Here is a 16,924-nt window from a genome sequence, read left to right on the forward strand (position 1 = left end):
ATTGTGTGAAACGTCACAGCTTGAGAGATATGAACTTTGACCGCACACCCATCGAAACGTGAAGTGTACGTCACAATATTCTGCGAACGTGGCTCGTGACATCGTGGAATACGGCGTTTCATTCCTAACCAACGGATGCGAGAAAACTTCCAAGCCGTTTAGTACACTCTTTGCCGCTGCATTCATTTTTTGGAGTCCGTTTGTAGTTAGAGGACAAGAAACAAGGGTGTGTTGTTTTTACTGAACTATGAGTGTAGACACATATGGGCCGAGCTCACAGACTTTAACCTTCCTCGACACGGAAGAAGGCGATCTGTTGGGTGCGGACACGCAAGGATCGGAATTTGATTTCACAGATTTTACTCTACCATCTCAAACACAAGCGTCGCAGAGTCAGGCCTCACAACTTGAAAGTCAAACACAGAGTCAAAGTCAGGTAAGTTATACTAGTTCTGAATTAGCAGTGTTTCAACCGACCTTATTCTACGTAAGGCGGTGGCTAAAATGCTGGTCTAACGTGGGAGGTGAGCCAGCGAGCAGATCATGCATGCTGGCTGTTGAAATTTATCGGAACCATTTGGATACTCTGTTTGCGTAAGACTTAGTGGGTTTCTGCGCGCAGAACAACGCACTTGAATTACAGTTTCGCGAACACTCCTATAACCACGTGCTTTTCCACAGAAAGAATATAACAACAGTTTTATTCATTCTTTTTTGTCGTATTCGGGCCAAGTGTATAAGGATACCATGCAGAAGAAAAGTTTACATAATGATTCTGTTGCTTTGCAAACGCTCTGTCAGTGTGATTGGACCTAAAAGAATTAGTAAGAATTATGAAGGATGCCGTGAAATTAGCGGGGGCGAGTACAGTTACAGTGATATTGACTTTACTACCCAGCCACTGCTTGCACAAGGAAATCTGCATAACTATTAAATTTTACCGGATGTATCAAGATATGATGAAGTGAATTTTATTGCATTATTCTAATGATCTCTGGGATTGGGAAATGTGCAGCCATGCTAATGGGGAACATGGTGCTGTGAAGCTTGCATGATTTACGATCTCAAAGACACAACCACGCACTAACCATGTCAATTCTGAAATAGGTGACAGTACCCAATATTCACAAAAATTCTGATAGGACTAGGTCATAGCTCCTTGTTCAATATGGAATGTGTGACCAGTCAGTCATTTAAATTGCGTAGCCTCATGGTACTAAGTGATGAAATACAATCATGTCATCAGGTTAATTAAAACTGTGATTGTGTGATATGCACATCTAACACCATACCTAGTTTAAACTTAAGTAAGACAAGTATGTCTTTCTCTTAATGAACATGCATTATCCAACATTATCAAATCATTAGTGTCTCTGCTTCTTGATTCGTGTCGTTTAGAGAGTTGTTTAAATCTGTCCCTGCCGACATTGGAAACTTGTCCTCATGTACCCATCTTTTGATGGTCCCAGTTTTGCTGTGATCCTTATCAATGTCTCAGGTTTTCCATCTTTTGGACCTTAACTTTTAAATACAAACAGCTGAGGGAGTGATAGGGCTACAGATTGCAGCAATCCCCAAGCAAGAACTCTTGAAAATACGTAAAACTTTCCAAGAACTGAGATCTTAAAACCCCAAAAAAGTTTATGAAATGTGCACAGGGTTTGAACGTCTGTGAAAAAATTGTGAACACAGCAGACATTTCATGAATTAAAATATTACATGGAAAGAACTTGTTAATTTCATACCTTCCTGAATGTCTTCTCTATGTTGCTATGAACACCTGGTGAAACAAAGCAAATTACACTTGAGGTTTTACATTCTCCACGGGAGGAGTTCAGAGCTACCAGCTTTTCACCGTATTCATCCTGTGAACAAAGTAAAAGGAGGTGATGGGCATTTGATGAGAATCGTCGCTTTCCAGATGTTGTACACAAAGGTGTAAACTCAGAGAGAAGGCATGGAGAGTGTCCAAATGCAGACATTCTCCAATAATAATGATCTGGGTTGTGTTTCATTCATGTAAACCAGGCATGCGTTCAATCATTAGTAATCCAAAAAGCATTTCTGAAAATAAGTAGGGCAAGCGCTATGGTGATGGAATGAATAGTATGACAGAGTGACCTTATGATCTGTGATGTCAGAGATTGTAGGGCAGTTTAGTTCACAAAATATAGACTTCTCAATGTTCACATATTCACTTGTGTGTGTGTAAGTGTGTAAACACATACATAAACATATACACACACACACACACACACACACACACACACACATATATATATATATATATATATATATATATATATATATATATATATATATATATATATATATATATATATATATATATATATATATATAATGCATAAATAGATATTTCTTTATTATGCCTACACACCACACAGTCCCCATTTACACACAGCACATGTACAATGTTATATGAAAGGATATATGGTATATGCAGCAGTTTAAGTTGACAATGACATTAAATTGGCAGTCCTCAATCCACGGTTCTGGCATTATAGTGGTTGTTGACGGTTTGTGTGATTTTAGTCCTCCGTTCTCTTTTGAAAGTTGTGCACAGTTACAGTAAGTTTGCTCAGAGATACATTTGTAAAGCTGATAAAAATGCTGCCCCTTTAAAAACACCCCTCTTTGACATAAAATATTAAAACATGTCATCAGTGCTTCAGTGCTAGATAAGTAGGTCACCACACATGAATGCCTCTCCCCAGCTTGTATCATAGCATAGACAGTAGTGGCAAGGCTGGCATCACTCATCATGGATTTGCCAAAAAATGTTTGGTATGAGTTCATTCTCAGTCAAATTACAGGAAACAAATGAAAAGGGCCAGACCAGTACCACTAAATCAGTGTTGTGGACTGTACACAATACATGACATATACACCTGTACTCTTCTTATTATCTGCTCCACGGATTGTGAAATCTTTCCCAGTATGTGTGTGACTGTCCTTGTTGGCAGAATGCATGACCCGATATTCATTATACCTGTAACTAAGTGGAGCAAGGTACATTTCTCTTTCATGACAAGATTGATCTCTTTTCCACGTAACAAGATTTTGAGTTAGTACAATAATTTGGTGATGTGTCGTAGCCATTGCTACCGAGTAAAAGACCTGCTCCTTGAGGTAAAGACATACATAGGGAGGAAATGTGAAATACTATTATCCATCATTGCCAGACAGGAACTGAAAGAATAGAATTACACTGTATACCTGATTACATTGCTGGCATTGAGGAGCTCTGTGTGCCCGGTTTCAATATGAAACAAGGTTTGTTCGGTTCAGGAATTTGAAGAGTTATTTCAAGGAACTGATGGCAAAAACTGTTATGTGTGATTTTTGTTGATGTGTGAAGTGGTCAGTGTGATAGCTCTGAGAGTTTACAGTGAAAAATGATGGTTTGTTATTAACCCATTCAGGCCTGACTTTCTGGTTACTTACCAGAGCTACCTCTATATATAGGGGTTTAAGCCTGAAAGGGTTAAGCTGAAAAGTGAATCCAAACACTGTGACACCAGATGATTGGTTATTTCACAATCACAGTAAAGTACTAAACTACAATGTTACGAAGTGTAAAAGGTGATATGTAAATCAGGAGTTAGAGATGAACTGGCTGACAGAGGATGACAACATCAATTTGTCTATTTGCTCCAAACCTATTGATGACTGACAGAGTTGGAAAGGTTCATTTATTGGTTGTCAGTGTAATGGTACGTTACTGTGCTCACAAAAACAGCCAGTATTTTGTTGTATCATTACATATACGACATTATGTTGTACAGGGAATGTCAACATCTATAATGCATGGATGTCATGCTCACAAGAATAGTTAGAAGTTAAATTCTTGAAGCCAACAATTTAATAGTATACTGTAACTACAGGCTTGCTTTGTATCAGACAACATAGATGCTGTAACATAACTTTGGGCCATGAATCAGTCATTAGACCATGTGAAAAAAGTTTGCATCGTGAACTCAAGAGTTTGACTTGTATGATTTATTTTTCAGTTAGAGACTGTAAAAGAAGGTGGTGAGTTCAAGTATTTTGCCCTAAAAAAGTACCCATAATGGTAATGTTACACATTTTCAATTAGTCTGCCTCAACTGAACTTTTGAGTAATGTTTCACCATGGCAACCTGAACCAGGAATCAGGTCGTTGAACACGGAGGATTAAGCAAAACTTCAAACCTCATAGTTGTCATAGCAACAGAGAGCAGCGTAAGTGTAAGTTTTGCACTGAATGGATAAATCTTTCACCCTCTGTCACTCCAGGTCAATGGAGGCGAAGCAATTTCTCAAAACGGGCCGCTGGAAGATGGGGTTGCCATGGCGACCCAAGCAATGGGCGAACTGAACTTTGAAGAAGATGAAGAGGAGGCGTTCTGTATGAAAGATTTGCCAGCATATGCCTGCAAGTAAGTGAATGCTTTAACCATGGCTTGTTATCTCCATGAATTTTTCATCAACAGAGCAGTGTGGTGTTTGTCGGAGATCAGTTCACAGACTTTTGTGTCTCTCACTCAGCAGCATTTGAAAATCACTTTGAGTGCTCAAGTTCTCACTAGAATGATGAGCAAATGTGTGAACACTTGTTTTGAAGACAGAGCCTGTGTTTTAATGGCATGAATTCACACTCTAGAGATTGAGTCTTAACAGGCAGTTTTGGTCCCATGTAAATTTTACATTCGATCTTCAAATCTTGTTTGCAGATCTTAGCATAGAGAAAAAATATCAGCACTGTGTTAGTTTACTAAAAGAGAGCATTATCAATATGCCTAACCTGGACTGCCATCTCTTTGAAATGCAAAGTGGGAAATTTCCCAGTCATCCACTGTTTTTAAACTGCACGTTATGAAGCAACAATTTTTCCAGCCTTTTAGGTCATAACAGCTAGTGAGACCCCTTCCCCTACCTTGGTACAGCTGAGTGTTTTCAAATATGGCACAAAGGTGTAACACCTAGACAGACATGATCTTATCAGGTTGTTTTGTGATATTCAATTTCTTCATTTCATTTTGATATTAATTTTACATGTCCAAAGCTGTTCTCCAGACAAAGATAATCCATGAACCAGTTTCAAATCAAGTCATTCCATTTGCCAGCAGGGGGTCCGAGGCTGTGTCATCAAGCATAACTTCTTCAAGTCACTTTTAGAGTTCCTAATTAGTCGTAGCAGACTATAGATATGTGTAGGTAACAGTTGACCATGGCAAACATATGTCTTTATGCATTTATATGCATTTATATTTTTCATTCATATTTTACGGAGCCTGTAAATGGGATTTTTTTCCGTTGGTCTTCCGTGAAATAAATAAATGGATAAATGTTTTCCAAGAAAAAATGATAAAATTCAAGTAGATGATAAGTGTAAATTTGAGCATTTCAAAATACATGGAACAGGAATAGGCCAAACCCGGAATTCGAATCGACCATCGACCACGGTACAAACAAAGCCATGTGCGCAAACGCGCGCGCACAGACGTACGTGTATTTCCATACGCGTTCAGTACACATGTGGGTTTGTTTGTACCAGCATCACGTGATTATTTGGGCGTACTGAGTATGTAGAACGGCGGACGCATCGCGTCCTTTTTATTCCGGAGTAGAACCATTAAAACTGCAGTATTTTAACCAGATTTTACAGATTTATTTCTGCATTAGCAGTACCATTCATGAAGATCCATTATTGCAGTGAAGATTCTCATATCCAGAGCCCTAATACACCCAATTGAAAATAAAATTGTTGTATTTTTTAAATGTGCTGGGTTTCTGCTGGACTCTGTTGGGAATACTGATTAATTTACAGTAGATACTAGATGCTCAGTGCCAAAAATAATTTGTATGCCTTCTGAATACAGTAAAGGAAGGTGGTGGAAATAAAAAACCAGACCGGTATCTTTGAAAACTTGTCTTCCTCTGCAGAAGAATAGTACCTGTCCTGTATGTCACATGTAATATGTATGTAAACAGTATCGCTTACGTTTGACTCCATGGAATAAAATTTGAAATTATTTCCACCTGTCCATTTGGCGGTTAGATGTAAAATTTCACCAGCCTGGTCAAAATTTTACCTGAACCAGGCAAGGAGCTACTTCCTGCTTTGATATGATAAGACAGTGGAATTTTAGGGAAGAACTTCCCATGTTGGGTTTCAATGGCATAGAATTGCGCGTGATGATTTCATTCTGCTTGTGTGAGTGTTTCAGGAGAGATGAACTCCCCTGACAAAGGTAGGCAGTGTGGGATTTGCGAAAAATGTCAACCTCATTCAACCTGCATGTTTCTCATATAAAGCCTAACCAACTGTAAAAGTGGCTGTAACCAACCTTGAAAACAAAAGCCACATTACAGAGGAACCTAAGTCACATGTTATTTGAGGAGGAGAATTTCTTGTCTGATACCGTGTATGTATAGGTGTGCAACCAAACTACGTGTCCATTCAGTTAAGTAATTCATGCCAACTTTGCTGGTGTCTAGCGGTTACAGTCAGTGTGGAAGATTCACTGAAACATTTCAGAAAGCGATAACAAATCTCACTGAATGATGCTTATGATCGGATTCAAAAATTTTGGATCATGTGTGATTTTGCCTTGCCATGAAAACACTGGGTGCAATTTTTCCTGCTCAGCAAGCTAGCGGTTGTCTTGCGCTCTGGATGCAAGGCTTTTGTAAAATGGTCCATTGTGTTTACAGTTCAGGTCAGGGAAAAATTTGACAATTATATTATACCAGAGGCTGTTGTATCAGTTTTGTGCATGGGTCACTTGGATTGTGATTGTTCTCAGCTTGTTTCAAAATGGGTAAGTGCTCAGAGGAAAAATAAGACCAAAACAACAAGGTGCCGAAATCTACACAGGTGACATGAGATTCTAAAATTAGTCTTAAATACCATCAGGGTTTCGTTTTCAATTTCCTAAATGTAAAATTGTCAAAGAAACTAATCTAACAACGGGAACATTCATGTCTTTTTTATTGCTGCATTGTTAGGAAAGTAGTCCATCATGAAAATTGCCTGAAGCTTTACCAACATGATAGATAAACATGCAGTACTCGGAATGAAATGTGACACCGTTTAGTTTTACAATTATGCTTACATTTGCTTGGTTTGTGAAAGCTAGATATTGATGTGTTATGAGTGTATGGACAACGCATAATTTGGGAAAGTCTTCTCGTGTATTTGTTCAGAGCAGAATTCATACACACATTCTCAAGAGTTGTGGCTGCACTGCTGTTGGTAATTGCCAACCAAAAATCATGGAATTTTAAACAACGCTTATTTCCTAAAATTTCAGGTCTTGACGGTATTGAAATAGAAGCAATGTTTCAATCAAATGAAAAATGTCAGCAGATATTTTGTGTCATTGGAGCTGCCCAGTGGCTGTTTTGATATAGGATTCTTTTATTTGAATGTTTATTTTCTCTTTCAAGTGCCAGTCGCTAGCGGCTTTTTGAGTTCCAACCATTTTAATTTTCATGTCTTTCACTGTAGTGATATTGTTATACAGTAGTCATGGCTATGGCAAATTTACTGTTCTCAGTCGGATTGTTTCACTCAACGTATATGTCAAAAATAATAAGTATTTTTGAAAAAATTAATTTCAAATATGTGACACTTTGAAGTTTTCTGTCATCTTGATTGTGCAATCTGTATTAAGCTGAAGGCTCTTTTCACTACAAAACTGTACAAAACTGTAGTGTTCATGAAGTATGCAACCAGTTTCGTTTTGGAGAACTAAATGAAAGGTAGCCAGAGTTATTTTTAGCGATGATAAACAAACGTTTTCAACTCGCCTGATCACAATAGATCTCAGCACGTCCAGTGTGAACTTTTGCCATTCAGAGCAAAGTCTGATCACAGTATGCTTGTCCTGACATATTACACATACCATTGTCCAGGCATAATATCTTATTCAGTTGTGCGCTGTCATTCTAACTGAAAAGTGTAGAAAATGTGTGTTGTAGATAAATAAAACCAGAACTGAGAAAGCAGACACAACATATTCAGTAATCATTTTGCACTGTGATCACACCTAATATAATTAACTGTTTGACGATGACCACAATCATGGCTTACACGTTCTTATTGTAGATCAATAGAAATTGTATCTCTTGTTTTTTGTATTTGGCACAAACATTGTTTGCATCACATAACACCAACAAACTGAGTCGGGAAACTTGCCACTAGCAAACTCTTAGCAGGAACAACTTGCCAAAGATATTTAGTTATCCCTTAATTGTGTGAGTACACCGGTGTGTGTATTATGCCTATACATGTGTTGACTGAGATATCCTTGTGCAAACAGTACAGCTAGAATAATATTTAAAATGAAAATTATCCTGTCTTGAAAAGGAACTTCATTTCAGACTGATTAGACACCATTATGATAAGCAGATTACTTTATGAAAGAGAGACAAAAGATGGGATATCTGTATGATACATGTAGTAACGATTCATATGGATTAAAAGCAGTGTAAATGTTCACAGCAGGAAACAGAACCCTGACTTGTATGTGTGTAATCACTTATTACCCATAATAGTGTTTCTATAACGAGTCTAAGATGTGAACATGTCTTGTAACAGTGTTCTGCACATCACTCAAAATATAATCGTTTTGTCATGCTGACAGAAACTCGCTATCACATCTTGGCATGAACGTGCCGTGTGTCAATAATTAATTTTCTAAATCTCTTTTATATAGGTATATTTCAAAGTGGAGAACTGATTATGATTAAGAAACAGTGTGTTAACACAATCACTGAAACATACATTAAACCACAGTTTCAAGAATTTGTATATTTGAATATTTTTTATTTGGTATTCTGTAATGCATATACATGTACTGTATACAAACATAGTTTTCTGGCTCCTGAGTAGAGAGATCAATGCTCTCCCATTTTCATTTGAGAGACAGTGAGAGTTTCCATGGCACCAAATTCACATCATGAAAATGTATATTCTATTACTTAGGTAATCACTTGGACAGACAAATATTGCTTAAAATGTTAATATGCTGCCATATGTACCATGAAATGTTTTTTAATAAACACTACATGATATGTGCTTATAAACCTTCATAATCCATAATTCATGTTATGATGAACCCAGAATTAATGACAATATAATTTTTTGCCTCGGGGGGCATCTTTCATTTCAGCATTCTAACTAAATCAACATTTTCTGGGTTACTGTTTCCAATAAATTTCACATTGCCACTTTCATAGACACAACAGAGTTCAAGAAAAATTATGTAATTTTTTTAAAGGTTTTATACAGTAACAGATTAATTTTTTTTGCAGGTTTTAAGTCTGCTGATTCATTTTGTTCAGAAGTAAATTCCCTTAGATGTGTACATAATTCTTAGCTCTCTTAAAAAAACCCAGCTTTTTTAATCGTTTTGCTTTGAAGTATGACATAGTACTTTGGACTACAGAGAGAATAAGAATAGGTTAATTATTTGTAATTTCCAGAAAATTGCCTGGTATGATGGTGATATCTTGAGCAAATACTCTTGTATGATTGTTTCACAATGGGGCATAACTCTGCGACACTGAGAGGGAGTTTTTAGGCTACGTGCTGTTGAAGTCATAACATCACACTGTAATTTCACGGAGAACGATTAAGCAGTAGGAAATTTATTACATCCATACTGACCTACAGTTACACAATGTGACATTGATATTTTAATCACCATGAAATGTGCCCTTAGTGACCGTTAATTTCCAGTCATCAATTTACTACCTGGCTGAATTGCCGGTGTATCATGACATGGTGGTGTCGCAATGACCATCAACACACACGTCAGTATCAGTGGTGAAGCATACGGTGTATGATGCAATTCAATTTCAAAAATAGCAACCTGTTAATTTCAAATATTCAAATTAATTCTGATTGACACCTTGATCCTCAATTACAAAATGCCAGTACCTAATTATTAAATGTTGACAAACCCAAACTACCACTTTTATATTTAGCTCTGTTGGGTAAAAACATGATTGAAAACACTGTGTACACAGTCTCAATAATCTTCCCATAGGAATCTTTATGCACTGTGCCGCTGTACATGTATGTCTTAATCTCATGAATTTCTTGAGGAGAAATGAAAATAATTCAAAGTTTCAGTTCGTAAGATGTGAGCTAAAATTTCAATATTTCCTTTTCAAAGGACATTGCATTACCTTCATCATTGTGAGGGAATAAGATAGTGTCTCATTTTCAGAAAGCATCATCTAATGCAGTGTAAGTGATGATACAGGAAGACATCATTTGTGAATTATGATCTCAACTTTGTTTTTTTCTTCTGTATTTTTTTGATAGTTACTGTGGCATCCATGATCCTGCATCTGTGGTAATGTGTAACAGTACCAAGAAGTGGTTCTGTAATGGACGTGGTAATACATCAGGGAGGTAAGCACTTCAAGTTCTGTTCATTTCCAAGTACCATTCCATGTGTGCTAATAACCACCTGACCTTTTGAAAAACCTAAAAACCACCACCTGACCTTTTAAAAAACCTAAAAACCTGATAATGTGAAAAGGTGGTTGGACAAACTAGGAGATGGCCATTTACTTTTCACTTTCAGTTTCATTTTGATGAGGAGGGAGGGGTTTGTTCATGTATCTATGAGCTGGTTCCTTGAAGCCGAATATTGAACCAACATTTTTAATCGTAATCTTTTTCATGATGTACACGTGGTTACCCAATTATGTGCATATGGTAGATACAATATGTAAATTTATTTCATGTGACAAATTTATGCAAATATGTTACTAGGAATGAGAATGTTCTCTGTTCACATCAATAAAGGTGCATTTCAATCTATTCCCAAAAAATATATTGTAATGTGATAGCAGTGTCACCAGTAAGTTAGCTTCAAATGCTGTTGAAAAACTGAAAGGTGTACAAAAAGTGTAACAATTATGTTGCCATAGTGTGAGTTCACGTTATTTAATGGTATGAAATGTTAAATATTCGGTTGACATTTCTGCTTCATTGTGTTTCCAATGTTGTTATCACAGACAGAATGTGAGTATCAAAGGTTGTTTTTGAATTGGGTCAGAGTTATAATAAGAACGACACAAAGGGGTTGCCATAAACACATCATTCAGAGATGTCATGTGTCTGTGGTAGCAAAGTTTTCACACTTCTGATGAATCTGCACTGCTAAATAAATGTTCCAAAGATGAATATTGTCCTTTTGATGTATCATCTTGACTATGTCTTAATTCAGCATATTCTAATCAAAAAGCAGATCAGACTATTTGAATTACTCTCTTTTGTCATCATAAAATGTTTGTACATACACATATAGATAGATAGATTATAGAGTGTTAGATACTAAGTAAGATACATAGATTTTTGCATGCATGCATGCATGCAAACATACATACATACGTACATACATACATACATACATACATTAATATTTACTGCTGACATACATACAATACACTGTCCATTTGAAATTGATGTATTTGTTTATTTTGTATTCAGCCATATTGTTAACCACCTTGTCCGGACCAAGTGCAAAGAAGTGACACTGCACAAAGATGGACCACTTGGCGAAACAATCCTGGAATGTTACAACTGTGGCTGTAGAAACGTCTTTCTGCTCGGATTCATACCAGCTAAAGCAGACTCTGTCGTTGTCTTACTCTGTAGACAGCCATGTGCAACCCAGAGCAACCTGAAAGACATGAACTGGTAAGCTTGTATAGATGATTTTCAACATAATTTTCTTGCATTCATAATTTCCATTAATCAAAGTTTTCTTGAAGCTGAATTTGCATATTAATACAGCATTTGCATATATAATAATATAATGAATACATTTATATCAGAAGCCAGTGAACCTCATGGTGATGTTGTAGCTCATAGTTCTTGCGCACATCTGTTGAGCTGAACCACAGAACTAGGTCACCATACTCCTGTTCACTGACCCACCCATAATACCCAGATCAAACAAAAACCGCAGAGTTTCCATTAGATTTCTGCTGGGTAAGCTTCATTGAGAAATAACGATTACAGGTGACATTATAGGGTAATTTCGGTTTGGAGTCTTCTGCTGTGCTGTCATTACATATTTGGCAGACACAAATTGTAGTGGTACTTCTGTGCATTGAAGTGTACCTTTGATATCATGGGCAGCAGTAATTATGTGATGAAATGTCTTTTCTGCTCTATTTTTTCTTCCAACCACACTGAATGATTCATATGCATTACCGACCTCCAACTCAGCAGTAAATTTGATGACCTACCTTTGGATGAAAATGAGGTCAGAGCTAAGAGCGGAGACGTTTACCTGTGGATTAATTGATCATATGTGCTAGACTGAATACTGTACATGTATGTCTTTTAAGTAATTTGTGATGAGAGTACAGTTTTCCAGAGCCTCCTATTATCTCCAGGTTGCAACGAAGGGAAACAAACATGCTCCATTTACCAGATGTGTGCTGAGTATTTATTATTGTTTTAACATTAGCAGACATTTTTTTTCTGATAATTTAATGAGTTAATGGCATTAAAGACAGGGTATTGTGTTTGACAAATTGCCTGAACAGCCGTATTAATTTCCTTGGCATGATTGCAATAAAATCTGTGTAAAGTGTCTGACTATTTCATTAGAGCTAAACAATACTCAAAGACTAACTGACAGTTATCTCAAATTTGCAAAATGGTGTCTATCATTTTAAACCTTGTGAAAGGTAAATTACAGTACAGAAATTATATCTTCAACGTGCAGGAGTATTCCAATTTTTTTTGCTAAGATATATATCTTGTCTGTGATATCTTATCTTATGAAGCTGATATGAAACCAGAAATTGAAAATACAAGATTTGTATCACCAATATTTAATCAGATACAGTCTTTCATTTTCTTTCATTAGAAAAACCAGTACTTGATGGTTTTGATAAACAACAAGAATTTTGATTTGTGTCTCTGTAATGTGATCTCTGTGAATGAATGAATTGGCCTCACCAGATCTACCCATATTGTAACAGAAATAATGAGAACCTGGTTATTGTATTGAAGTAAGAAACTACTGCAATTCATGCTTTTAAAATTAGACAAGAAAGTCTGGTCACCTTTTGATGTACCATAAAATTCCTAATTGAAGCCGTGGCTTCTATTAGAGAATAGTTTTTACCACCCCCTCTAGACAAATGTTAAAACCACAGGCAGCTTCTATTACACACATTTTCCTGATCTTGATATGGTTAGGTCAAGCCTCATAATGCTGGCCAGTTGCCTGGTGTTATGCAAATGATCTTGGTCAAGGATACTGATCAAATATGATAAATGAAAATGAAAAATATGGACAAGGTATAACACTAGTGAAAATAAAGAAAGCCATTGCCTGACGTCAGACATATTTCACTGACCAATTTATTATGAGGCATACGATCACTCCTTTTCTTTGTCACAGCTTAGTATGTTATACTGCAATGGAAACAGAGTCAATCATCGACATTGGAGAAGGATTCTGACTGGATTGCAGCGTGGATTTCACTCTCTGGTCATCCATCAGTGTCAGAGTCTCAATATCTGGTTTCTCTTTCAGTTTATCAACCCTTGCCACTCAGTTTTCCTTTTTCCGAGTGGAATTTGTGGCCAAAATATTGCCATATTGATGATCTTTTTGTATGTGGAATTTGTGTGATCATGACATCAGAAAATTTCCAGAAAGTCCTTTGCCTAGCATCATTAGTTGTGGAAAGCTTGGGGGAAGGGGGGGAGGGAGGGGGTTACAAGTCGAGGATGTCTAAAGGGCTATGCAGCTTGAACAAATACCAGCAAAGTTGGGAGTAATAACCATAATCATAATCTTTATTTTTTACATAGCGCATATCTCAATGCTCTTGGCATTAAAAAAGTTGAAAATGATAACAGTAAAAATGTTCAATAAAAGTAACAGCTTATAAAAATCATGAAATGGTCAAAATAGATCAACAAATAAAATTCATTTATAAAAAGACTTAAAATGGTATAAAACTCACATATAAAATGACTTAAAAAGGTAGGTTTTGACCCAACTTGAAAATTATCAAATGATTCAGGGTATTGGGAGAGCATACTATACGATGTGATGGTCCCGTAGGATTCAAACAAGCTTACCATCATAGTAGCAACTTTTGCCCAGCAGAGAAGTGGGTACCCAGAATATACTAGTACTTGGCCACATTTCCAAAGTCTGAAACAAGGGATGTTCAACAACCATTGAAAGTTTTTGCCCCTTTTTTGAATTTTCTATTATGTCAACATGCACAAAATTGTGTTTTGTATTCTATAAATGTTTGAGACTGATGTCCAGAACAGGGATCTCACCAGCCTCCAAGCAGTTGTGGTCATTAATTGATATTCTTAATCATCAATATTATACACCTACAGCCGTAACCTATGGGAGTTTGACCGTCCAATAACTTTCCGTATATTGTATAGTATGTGGAGTCCCGAATACGCGCGACGCGCAATTTTAGGGGTTTGTAGCAATTTTATTTCAACAATCACGCGCGTTCCACTCATATCGCGCGTGCTGCATCCTTCAAAATTTACCATAGAATTAGTTTTAACGGACGATTAATGGAGGGAGGTGTATAATAATAGGGTTACACACAAAATACGGCCCTGTATGGACTCGGGCTCAGTGAGTGACGTATTGGACGAGCCGAAGGCGAGTCCAATACGTCACTCACTGAACCCTCGTCCATACAGGGCCGTATTTTGTGAATAACCCTATAATATTCAGAATTTCCAGTAATGACATACAACTGTTACTATAAATTTAAAAAATCAAGAAATGTCAAAACTGAGCTCAGTGTATAAATTTACTTCTTTTCCAAAATCACTTTTACTATTCCTAAAGTACTTCTAGGAGATTGTGATAGCCGAGGGTGCAAAATTGTGGTCTAGAGTCTGTCAAGCTATAGCCACAGACAGATAGTGACTATACCATTGCTAATTTGAGAGTTCATGAATGTATTTGATTGTTAAGGGCCTGGTTACACTACATAGTCTGTGAATCTATCCATCTGTCCAATATATCCAACATATCTGCCAGCTTTTTCCATATCCAACATTGTTTGTTCTCTCTTGCAACGGTGGAATAGCTTCCCGACTTCTGAATAGTTTTCACTCCTGATTAATGAACCATGCTTGGGAGGTGTGTCGCTTTGACATTTTCAGATTATCTGGGTCACCTTTTGCTTTCCTGTGGTGTTTCCTCAGGTTACACAGTTGAGTTGTACCAGCAACTCCTAAAAGTTAATGATACACAGTCAGAGAATACATCATTTGGGCCCTAATTCATTTTAACCCACTATCACAGCTAAGGATTTTATGTTAACAAAAAGTAATGTTCATCTTTCATTGTTATATTACATATTATGCATACATGTTCATGTATTCATCTTTTGTCAAATATGATGATAATAAACTAATATATAATCTTCAGCTAATGCCTCAGCAACTACTTCATGAACCTACCATACTACTGCCACAACTGAGGCTACACATCATTATATCACATATATTTGCAGATGTTGAGTGAATTTCAACTCTGTATTTAGTTGTAGCATGCTAGTTTAGTTTCTACTAAGTATATCACAAAGATTTGTCACTTTCAAATTCTCACTGTTCTGTGCAGTCAAATGTTCATTTTGTCGCAATACTATAATTAAAGTGTACCAATAGCCACACTGAGTACAATCTAGTGGTGGCCTGGCCCCGTTTGTCTGCAAAAATACTTTAACATGTCAGCATATGTTGACAGTTGACGGCTGCTTGTTTTGTTCTTACCTTTAATTTTGCATATGTAGTTGTGAAGGAAGTATAAGATGGTCATATCCACTGGGAATATTCACCTTGTCTTGCAACTTATGGTAGTATGCACCTCGAAAGTAAAAGACTTGAACTTTTGCTCAAATTTCTCTCAATGAAACTTCCAACCTTTCTGTCACCAAATCAAGAATAAATATCAGGGGTCACCATGCAAATTTTGGCACTAGAGAAGAAAAATTATCTATTACTGAGACATGTATTTGAAATTCAAAATGGCCGCCATCCCTGTATTAACACCCCCCACCCCCACGCACCCCTGACTTAATCCAAAAATCTCGCAACATATTTATAAAAAGATTGCAACTTCAAAAGAAGACAGAAGACAGAAACGCCTCATAATCTTCTTAACACTTAAGTTAATCCCAATCCTGGGCAGGGGTTTAACTCTATGGAGAAAAATTAAATTTCGATTTTTAAAAACTAAGACGGTCACATTTTTTTCATTACTCCAAGAGCCTTACAACGAACTCCAACAAGGGGTAGATCAAACCAAAATTATAAAAGTTTGAGAGTGAATATCTGTCCCCGAGGTGCATTCACCTCGAAGAGATGTTATTTGAGTATGTACTTTTATGGATTGACCAATCATTTCCAGCCTGGGGACACTCACTTTGACAAATTGTTGAGATATATCAATATAAAACTCCGTAAGTAGTATCAGATCACTTATGCAGTACTTCTCGGCCTTCCCCTTTGTCTAGATAACATCATGAGAATACAGGGCTATTGGGTAGAGTTGTTCCTGCCAGCTAGTTTTTCTGTGGTGATAGAATCTTAATACCATCGTATATGTCCACTTAGAAGTGCATCTGGCAGGCTGTGCAAAGAATAGAGAATCTGATATCAATACCTGTCACAGTGTATTTTTCTACCTTCCAGAACTGAAATTAATTCATTTTCTACAAATGCGTTGCGTCAGAAACATGTCAGGACTATAGAGGGAATGAAATTTCTGTATCGAATGAACTCTTAATTATTTGAGTGAGTTTGTCAACGTGTAACCTGTATATGGCAGAGGGGTCCATGTCGTGACTTTTGACTTCATTGAACGAGATGATGGTGAAA

The 16,924-nt window shown here is 36.8% G+C and overlaps 1 protein-coding gene across 1 annotated transcript in view; it reads left to right on the forward strand.

Moving 5' to 3' along the window:
- Positions 1–69: 69 nt before the first annotated feature.
- Positions 70–16,924, forward strand: part of LOC139121103 (regulator of nonsense transcripts 1-like) — a 37,236-nt gene continuing 20,381 nt past the window's right edge. The window contains exons 1-4 of the mRNA XM_070685741.1: positions 70–436; positions 4,297–4,439; positions 10,340–10,429; positions 11,516–11,725. Of these exons, the coding sequence (XP_070541842.1) occupies positions 248–436; positions 4,297–4,439; positions 10,340–10,429; positions 11,516–11,725 (632 nt within the window). The 5' untranslated portion in view covers positions 70–247. The remainder of the gene's footprint in view (positions 437–4,296; positions 4,440–10,339; positions 10,430–11,515; positions 11,726–16,924) is intronic.

This window comes from Ptychodera flava, chromosome 21 (assembly GCF_041260155.1).
Source record: "Ptychodera flava strain L36383 chromosome 21, AS_Pfla_20210202, whole genome shotgun sequence".
Classification (NCBI taxonomy): domain Eukaryota; kingdom Metazoa; phylum Hemichordata; class Enteropneusta; family Ptychoderidae; genus Ptychodera; species Ptychodera flava.